This window comes from Hylobates moloch, unplaced genomic scaffold, assembly GCF_009828535.3.
Source record: "Hylobates moloch isolate HMO894 unplaced genomic scaffold, HMol_V3 SCAFFOLD_2, whole genome shotgun sequence".
NCBI classification, from domain to species: domain Eukaryota; kingdom Metazoa; phylum Chordata; class Mammalia; order Primates; family Hylobatidae; genus Hylobates; species Hylobates moloch.
The window spans coordinates 146,898,626-146,908,455 of NW_026652277.1; the positions used below are offsets into that span (position 1 = coordinate 146,898,626).

General features: G+C 33.2%; 1 protein-coding gene across 1 annotated transcript in view; it reads left to right on the plus strand.

Annotated features, from left to right (window-relative positions):
* The window catches only part of LAMA2 (laminin subunit alpha 2), a 656,337-nt gene that overhangs the window by 407,635 nt on the left and 238,872 nt on the right, over positions 1-9,830 (plus strand). Inside the window, exon 22 of the mRNA XM_058435730.1 lies at positions 1,414-1,550. Coding sequence (XP_058291713.1) covers positions 1,414-1,550 — 137 coding nt within the window. The remainder of the gene's footprint in view (positions 1-1,413; positions 1,551-9,830) is intronic.

The window sequence follows — 9,830 nt, forward strand, 5'->3', positions numbered from 1 at the left end:
CCACACATGGTTTTTGTTACAATTAGTTGAGTTAGTGGCTATAAAATATTTAGAGTAATGCCTAGCATGTAAGTGCTATGGAAGCATTTATCATTATTATTATTATCTTTATTAGTTTTATTAATTTTGGTATACATTGCGCTTTGGCACAGGAAAACTAGCTAATTACTCTCGTCTTCTTTCTATTTACTGTTATGATTCCACTGAAGAACTACTTAAGATAATTTCTGTTTGCAAGTAATGATTTGGACTGTCCCATGACATTTTTTAGCATATAAATTTAAACATAACGGTTACTATTTTTCTTCTTAATGAAGGACACATCTAAAATATATCATTTGGCTTAAAATTAGCAACAACAGTAATAACCAAAACAGCAATGACTAACATTTATTTAGTGTTTATTTGGTGTAAAGTATTTTTCTAAACACCTTTCACAGCTGGTATGTAATGCTCTGAGCAATGATTATTGTAATATCATAAAAAGTGAATTTAGTCAAATATTCTAAATATATTCAGTGAAAATGATTTAGTCATCATATAACCAATTAAAAGTTTACTCATAACATTAGTCTTCCATTTGAATTCAAGTATTTGGGTTTCTTACCTCACTTACATTTCTTTGACATGAAACGCTGCACTAGAAATATTCTTAGTAGCTGGGTCAACTACCACTATGTGGCATGCATTCCTTGTCTTGGATGGCTTTGAAGATATTCTCAAACATTATTTTTGCAATCTTTGAAAAAGTACAAAAGGTAGATAACTTTGTACCCTTTGAATATTGCATGATAGCAACCAAAATGAAAAATCTATAGAAAAAAGTCAGATGGTAAATAAAAATCAAAAGTATCTTTATATATAAACAGTGTCCATAATTCAACCATTTTCAAGTATTTGCAAAATTGGAATATTCTGTTGTGTGCATTTCTAACTATATATATGATGTACCGAACTTAAGAAGCTTATTAAGCTTATTGGTTTTTACTGCAGATTGGGCTCATCAACAAGGAAAAACTAATCCATACAGCATAAACAAATTAGAAATGAACTTAAAATAAATATACAAACAAAATAGTAAACTTTGTAGCACCTGAATATAAGATATTACAGTTAACATGGAATCTGATAACACCAGTTCTTTCCTTTTTTAAACTTCATAGGAAAGCTAAAAATACTTTAACTTTTGAAATTAATAAATGAAATACATGTTATAGTTATTGAACAGCTCCTTTCTGAAATACATTGTACTATAATATAAAAGATGAGTGAGGTAAGTTTTTATTTCCAAATATCCTTAAGTATAGAACTGAAAAGAAAATAAGACAAACCAACACAATATAAAACTCAACACTTTGTATCAAATTTTTACTATTTTTCCCCTTCTTTGTTTTCCCTATTACACTGGTGAAGCTTGTGAATGTTCTCATCTGGGGAATAATTGTGACCCAAAGACTGGGCGATGCATTTGCCCTCCCAATACCATTGGAGAGAAATGTTCTAAATGTGCACCCAATACCTGGGGCCACAGCATTACCACTGGTTGTAAGGTAAGTGAACCACTTTTTTGCTCTGATAATTTTTTGGAGAGATTTTTGTTTTGTAAAGCTCTATAATTTGGCATTTCAAAATTCAATATTATATCACAAAATAATGTAGAAGTATTACTATAATGTGATTGCAGATATTAATCAGTATCTTACAGTTTACTTGTAGGAAAGATGATGAAGCAAGTACATATTTATGCAGCTGAACCCTTGAAATCTACAAGAGGGGCAAAAAGAACAAAAATTCTATAATAATACCAGAAAAGAGCTATAACCTGATACCTAGGCACAAGGGACATACATCTACCAAGTATGAGGATATGAGGAACTAATTAATTTTCCAAAAATCTATAGAAATTGCCCCTGAATTATGACTAGGTTTTAGGTTTCAGGAAGTAGTTGAGATCATTCCGAAGAGTCATTTTAACAAGATTTAGCTTGGAAAATAATCATTTTTTCCCATTGGTAGACCACAGAAAGTGACATGGCCAGAGTCATGTTCAGAGAGATCTATCTAGCATCAGCAGGGATGGTAACAATTTATAAGCCTGTTGAAGAAATATTAATAAGAGATGCCAGAAGCTTGGACCCAGTCAATGAGCATCAGTGAACATATACAGAGAGCGAGTTACATTTTAGAACTCAGGCACAGCCTGGCGAATTCGTTGATTTGGGGAATAAGAAACAGAAGGCTTAAGGATGACTCCCAGATTTTGCTTTGCAATGGAGTAGATGATAATAAGTACCATTTACGGATATAGGAATTATAGGAGGAGGAGCAAGTTCAGGAAGGAAAGATAATCACTTTGGATTTTTATCAGCTTTTTGTGAGGTATTAATAAAATAAAATTCACCCATTTAAAGTCATGAATTTTAACCAATGATTACAGTGGTGTAATCATCCCTTGTGCCCCATTGTAGTTAACTCCCCATCACCCACCATGCACCTACTGTTTTGCCTTCTAGCATTGTAATTTTGCAATTTCTACAACTTCTTAAAAATAGAATCATAGTCTGTTTTTTTGAGGGGGGGTTGTTTGTTTCTTTGTTTGGCGTCCTTCACTTGGTGTTATGTTTTTGTGATTCATCCATATTGTTGCATATATCAGCAGTTTGTTCTAAAAATTGCTTAATAATATTCCATTTGTATAATGTACAGTGACTGTTTACCATTTGATGGGTGTTTGGGTCATTTCCAGTTTGGGGTTACAATTTTGCTATGAACATTAGCATACAAGTCAAAAGCATATTTATAGACAAATGTTTTCTCTTTTTTTCATAAGAACACTCCACATCTTTGCCAACCCAACTCTTGGAATTTTTTTTTTTTTTTTTTTTTTTTTTTTTTTTTGAGACGGAGTCTTGCTCTGTCACCCAGGCTGGAGTGCAGTGGCAGGATCTCGGCTCACTGCAAGCTCCGCCTCCCAGGTTCACGCCATTCTCCTGCCTCAGCCTCCTGAGTAGCTGGGACTACAGACACCCGCCACCGCTCCCGGCTAATTTTTTCTATTTTTAGTAGAGACGGGGTTTCACCGTGTTAGCTAGGATGGTCTAGATCTCCTGACCTCGTGATCTGCCCGCCTCAGCCTCCCAAAGTGCTGGGATTACAGGCGTGAGCCACCGCCCCCGGCCAACTCTTGGAATTTTAACCCTTTTTTAATTTTAAGAATTCTGATGCATGTGTATTTCTCTTGTTTGCATTTATTTAATGCCTAATAATATTGGGAATCCTTTCATTTATTTATTTGTCATTTATACATCTTTTATGAAGTGTTTACAAAGCTTATGCCCATTTCTATTTTGAGTTGTTTGTTTCCTTAGTAATGCATTGCAAGAATTATTTATATATTCTGGATACACGTTCTTTAACGTAAGTTAAAGCTTGCTTTTCATATAGATTGCTTTTTACCTAGTTTCGTCATTAAATTTTTATAAACACTAGCTTATTATCTTTTTCTTTTATAGTCCATACTTTTTTATGTTCTACCCAAGAAAGACAAGGTCCAAAGATTTCTCTCCCATGTTTTCTTCAAGAAGTTTTATAGTTTTAGCTCTTAAATGTAGGTTTGTATTCCATTTTGAATATTAATTTTTCTATATATCAGGTAATGGTCAAAGCTCACTTTTTATGGATATCCGATTTTTCAAACATTATTTGTTGAAAAGACTATCCTTTTTCCCATTGAATTACTTAGACTCCTTTCTCAAAATCTATCAACTATGCATTTCTGGACTCTTTTCTGCTTCACCGATCTATTCTTATGTTAATACTAGTTAATATGTTAATTATGGTAGCTTTCCAGCGAGTCGTAAAATCAGGTATTGTCAACTCTTCAACCTCATTCATCGTTTCCAATACCTTTTAAGTACTTTAGCTCCTTTACATTTCCACATAACTTTTAAATTTAGCATGTCAATTCTTTACCAAAAATCCTGCTAGGATTTGGCTGAAATTATATTGAATTGATAGATCAATTTGGGAAGAATTGACATCTTAAAAGTGTTAGATATCCCAATGTATGAACATGGCATAACTCTGCATTTTTTTAGGTTGTTATAATTTTTTCTCAGAAATGTTTTGTAGTTTTTGATATGCAAGCCTTGCATATATATTGTTAAATGTATCAGTGTTTCATATTTTTGATCAAAAGCAAATGCTACTGTGTTCCATTTCAGTTTTAAATTGTTTGTTACTAGAATAGAAAAATACAATTATTTTTATACATTATCCTTCTATACTGTAATCTTGCTAAACTTACTAGTTCTAGTTACTTTTTGGTCCATTTAGTGGGATTTTCTTGTAGATAATCATGTCATCTGCAAAGAGAGATTTACTTCCTTTCTAATCTGTGTAACTTCTGTGGCATTTTCTTGTCCTATTGCAGTCAACTATTGACTAGAAGTGGTGGAAGCAAATATCCTTGCCTTATTCCTTATGTTAAGTGGAAAGCATTGTCTTTTACAATTGAAAATGATGTTGGCTCTATTTTACCTACAGGTGCTTTTTATTAGTTTGAGGATGCCCCCTCATATTTTTAGTTTGCTAAGAGCTTTTATCAAGAATATGTGTTCAATTTTGTTAAATGACTTTTCTGCATCTATTGAGATGACCATATGATATTTCTTCTTAAGCTGTTAATATGACAAATTATACTGATTGATTTTCAACATATCAATCCAGTCTTACAATCCTCAGATTAATCCTGCTTGGCCATGGGGATTATCCTTTTAAAATTATGTTGAATCCTGTTTGCTAGCATTTTCTTAATGATTTTGGATCCATGTTTATAAGAAACATTGGTATGAACTTATTTTTCTTGTAGCGTTGTTGTCAGGATGAGGTACTGCAAGCTTCATGAAATGGATTCAGAAGTATTCCCTCCTCATAATTTCTAAAAGGGTTTTCACAATCAATGAAGTAGAAAACAGAAATACTTTAGAGGAACCCAAAAGCTCGTTATTTGAAAAGATCAATAAAGTTGATAATATTCTAGAAAGGTTGATCAAGAAAAAAGAAAGAAGAAACAAGCAATCAAAATCATAAATAAAAAGGGGACATCACTATAGATCCTATAGACATTAAAATAATAATATGGTAGTAATAGGAACAACTTTTGCCTAATATTCCAATAAAACATTTTAAAGTAAGGAAAAAAAAAGAAAAAAATGTAATAACTTGTATGAAAAGAACATTCCTTCTTTTTGCTTACTTTAATTTTCTCTTGTGTTCCAAGTTTCTTAAGGTGAAACCTTAGATCACTGATTTGCAATCTTTTTTCTCTACTAATATAGGCATTTTATACATTTTTTTCCCAGAAACTACTTTGTTTGCACTCCATGTATTTTGATATGTTGTGTTTCAATTTTCACTCGGTTTCATATAATCTTTAATTTATTTTGGGGATAATGCTTAGTTTCTAAATATTTGGGGAATTTTCAAGGTATCTTTACTGTTACTAGTATCTAGTTTAATTCTAAATTGGTCTGAGAACATAATTTGCATTATTTCAGACCTTTTGAAAATTATTAAGATTTGTTTTATGGCCCAGAATAGTGTTCAGTTTGTTTATTATAACATGTGCACTTGAAAATAATGTGTATTCTGGAGTTGTTGGATGAAAACCTCTATATAGGTCAATTATCCTTTATGGTTTTTAGATCTACATGTTCTCTCAGTTACTGAGAGTGTTGGACTATAACTTTGTCCGTTTCTTCTTTCACTTCTCTCAGATTTTATTCACATGTATTTTTGAGCGTGATATTAGGTGCATGAACATTTAGGATTGCTATGTGTTTTTGAAAAGTTGATGCCTTTTGGCATTGTGAAATGTCCCTCTTTATTCCCGGTAACATTCCTTGTTCAGAAGTGCACTTTTTCTGATATTTATATAGCTATTGCAACTTTCTTTTTAATGGTGTTTGTGTGGTATATATTTTTCACACCATCATCTATTTCGTCTCCCTTTTTAGTATTTTAACGTGTACTTTTTTTTTTTTTCCTGAGACAGTCTCACTACATTGCCCAGGCTGGAGTGCAGTGGTGTGATCTCAGCTCACTGCACCCTCCACCTTCTGGGCTCAAGAAATCCTCTCACGTCAGCCTCCAGAGTAGCTGGGACTACAGGCGCATGCCACCATGTGCTTGGCTAATTTTTAAATTTTTTGTAGAAATGAGGTCTCACTATATTGCCCATGCTTGTTTCAAATTCCTGTGCTCAAGTGATCCTTCTGCAAAGTTCTGGGATTACAGGTGTATACCACCACGCCCAGCTTAATGTGTGTGTGTGTGTGTGTGTGTGTGTGTGTGTGTGTGTGTGTGAGGGAGAGAGAGAGAGAATGTGTGTGTGTGTAAATAACATATATTTAGATCTTTATTTTTCAAACAATCTTAATAATTTGGCCTTTTAATTTGAGGAGTTAAATCATTTCCATTTAATGTAAATACTGGTATGATTGGATTAAGCCTGCACTTTGCTATTTGCTTTTGCTTGCCTCATCTGCTCTTGCCTTCTTTTTTTTTTTTCTTATTGTCCTGCCTTCTTTTGCATTAATTTGTATAACATCTTCTCTTGACTTTTGGATTATTGAAGATACCTACTCATTTTATTTCTTTGGTTTTTTCTAGGAATATATGTCTTTAACGTTCCAAAATGTACGTTAAAATAATATTATACCACTTTACATTTAGCATAAGAACCTTACAACAGTAAACCTCCAATCCCCTTTCCTATCCTTTGTACTATGTTGTCATATATTTTTACTTCTATATATTATACATCTGACAATATAAGCTTATGATTTTGATTTCAATAGTCAATTATCTTTTTAAACAAGAAAAATTTCTCCTATAACTATTTTCCATGTATATATCCACTCTAATGCTTTCAATTCCTTTGTGTACATTAAAATTTTCATTTCATATCATTTTTCTTCTTCCATTAACTACTTCCCTAATCTTTATCATTTTATTCCTGTTATTTCAGGTCTGCTGACAATAATTTTTTCCTTTTCTTTTTTTTTTTTTGGTTCCAGAAAAGTTTTTTTTTTTTTTTTCCCGAAGATGTTTTTGCAGAGGATATAATCCTAAATACTGGTTTTCAGCAATTTAATTATGCTTTTTGTTTTCTTTTTGTGTGTTTAATAATTATTTTTTCATGGGATTAGTTAGATCTGTTGGCCCTGTAGGATTATAGTTTTCATCAAATTTGGAAATGAAAGTTGTCAGCCATTATATCTTTAAATATTTTTTCGTTCTTCATTCTTATTGTCGCTTTCTGGAAATCATTTTTTGTATGTTGGGCCAATTGATATTTTCCCCCATCTCACTCAGGTTCTTATTTTTTTTAATTATTTTTGTATCTGTATTTTTTATTTCTGATAGTTTCTATTGTTAAGTGTCCAAAGTCACTGATATTTTAATGCAGCCTAACCTGTTTTTAATCCAATTGATTCTATTTTTTATTTGAAACACCATATTTTTTTATCTTTTAAATTTCCTTTTGGACATTGTATCTTTTATTTCTCTACTATATTCACATTTTTTCATTTATTCTTGAAAATACAATGTTTATAAACATTAGCATTTTTAAAATGGTCGTCTGCTAATTCCATCTTTTTTATTGCAAGACTATTCCTATTGACTGACTTTTCTCCTGTTTATGAGTCCTATTTTCTTGATTCTTTACATGCCTGATAATTTTTATTTGGATGCCAGACATTATATACTTTTCATTGTTGTGTATTGGATTTTATTGTATTTCTTTAAAGAATGTTGAACTTTATTCTGGCAAACAGTTTAGATAGTCATGGGTCACTTGGATTCTTTTGGAGCTTGCTTTTAAGTTTTGTTAGGGAAGGTGCAGCAAAACAGTCTGACAGACCTTCTACTAAGCTGTGAAACTTCTGAGAATACTACCTAGTTGGTTACTATGTCCTTTACTCTGGCTGTTGAAAATATGGCTTATTCCAAGCTTTCTCTGGGCTCTAAGAATTTTTGCAGCCTAGGGTTTTCCAATGCCGTTTTCCTTCATCCCATGCATGCATCTATCAGCATTCAGCCAGTGACTCAAGGGAACGCTTCTGCACATCTCTGGAATTACCTTTCTATCTAACTTCTTTCTTTTTGAACACGTATTCTATTTGCCGTCATAAGTTTCAGCAGCCTCAGCTTCCTCAAACTCCACTCTTTGTCTCTCAACTCAGCTATAATGCGGGCTTTGGGTTTACCCTCTCTGTATTGCAGCCTAGAAATTGCCTCTGTACACTGCTTGATGTTTTTTTCCTTCTCTCAGAAATCACAGTCCTGTGCTTCCTATAATTCAATATCTAAAAACAATTGTTTCTTGGTTTGTATTTTTGCTTTATTTGGTTGTGTACTTTAACAGCTTAACAAATTTTAATGTGATCTGGGTTTGATTCCATTGGGTTGTGAAATTGGGTTTGATTCCATTGGGTTGTGAAATATTGGAACATGATGACCAAGTGTGGTCCTGTTTGACCCTATAGCAGTACCCTATAGAGATGTAAACCTTTTTTTCCGCTGAGTTAGCACAGATGAAATAATAGATTCTAACCATCTTCACATGTATGATAAAACATTTGAACCTGGTCTAGAATATGCTGACCTAGAGGAAAACAAGCGTATTGATGATTCTTCAAGGAAGTTCAGATGTCTATTGTCAATAGCATTATTAAGTTTAAAATTCAAGAGACCTACATTTTTAGAAACAAAACAAAAACTCCTCAGAATTTCAAAGTGTTCTGATGAGTATGAACAATGCTATAAAGCCTATGACTGACTTTTGCATTTTCAGCTTCAAATCCAAGCATCCACTCTATCACTTGGACCCAGGAGTAAGCCCTAGGGAAACTTACTAGAGTTCCATTTTATCCACAAAATGCTGTGATATAGCCAAACTCTAATTAAACTCTTGAAATTGAAGTGGAACCTCATGTTCAAGATATAAATCAGGATAAAATACATTCCAAGTTGCTATAAAAACATAGTTATATGTTTAGTACTATCATTTTTACTGATCATTAGATAATTATTCAGTTGACTAAAGTTGATTGAATTTTTTTGATTACATTAAAATCACCATTAACAGTCTAGATTTCTGAATCGAGAAACACTTCAGCATTATGAAGAATTACAAACAAAAAAAAAACTCATAGAGCCTGTATCAGACAATTCTTGCATTGCTATAAAGAAATACCTGAGACTGATTAATTTATAAGAAAACGGGTTTAATTGGCTCACAGTTCTGGAGGGTGTACAGGAAGCATAGTGGCATCTGTTTCTGCTGAAGGCCTCAGGAAGCTTCCAATCATGATGGAAGGCCAAGCAAGGACAGGCTTCCACGTGGCAGGATGGGGAGAAAAGCAGGGATGCCATGCACTTAAACAACCAGATCTTGCCAGTAGGCACTCACTGTCACGAGGACAGCACCAAGCCCTGAGGGATCAGCCCCCATGATCCAAACACCTCCCACCAGGCTCCACCTCCAACACTGGGGATTATATTTTAACATGAGAATTAGTGGGGACATATCCAACTGTATCAGAGTCCTCTCAGGTAATTTATTTATGAGCATGTGTTTTACTGTTTTTATTTATTTATTTATTTATTTATTTTTATTATACTTTAGGTTTTAGGGTACATGTGCACAATGTGCAGGTTTGTTACATATGTATCCATGTGCCATGTTGATTTCCTGCACCCATTAGCTCGTCATTTAGCATTAGGTATATCTCCTAATGCTGTCCCCGCCCCCCCCCCCCCCC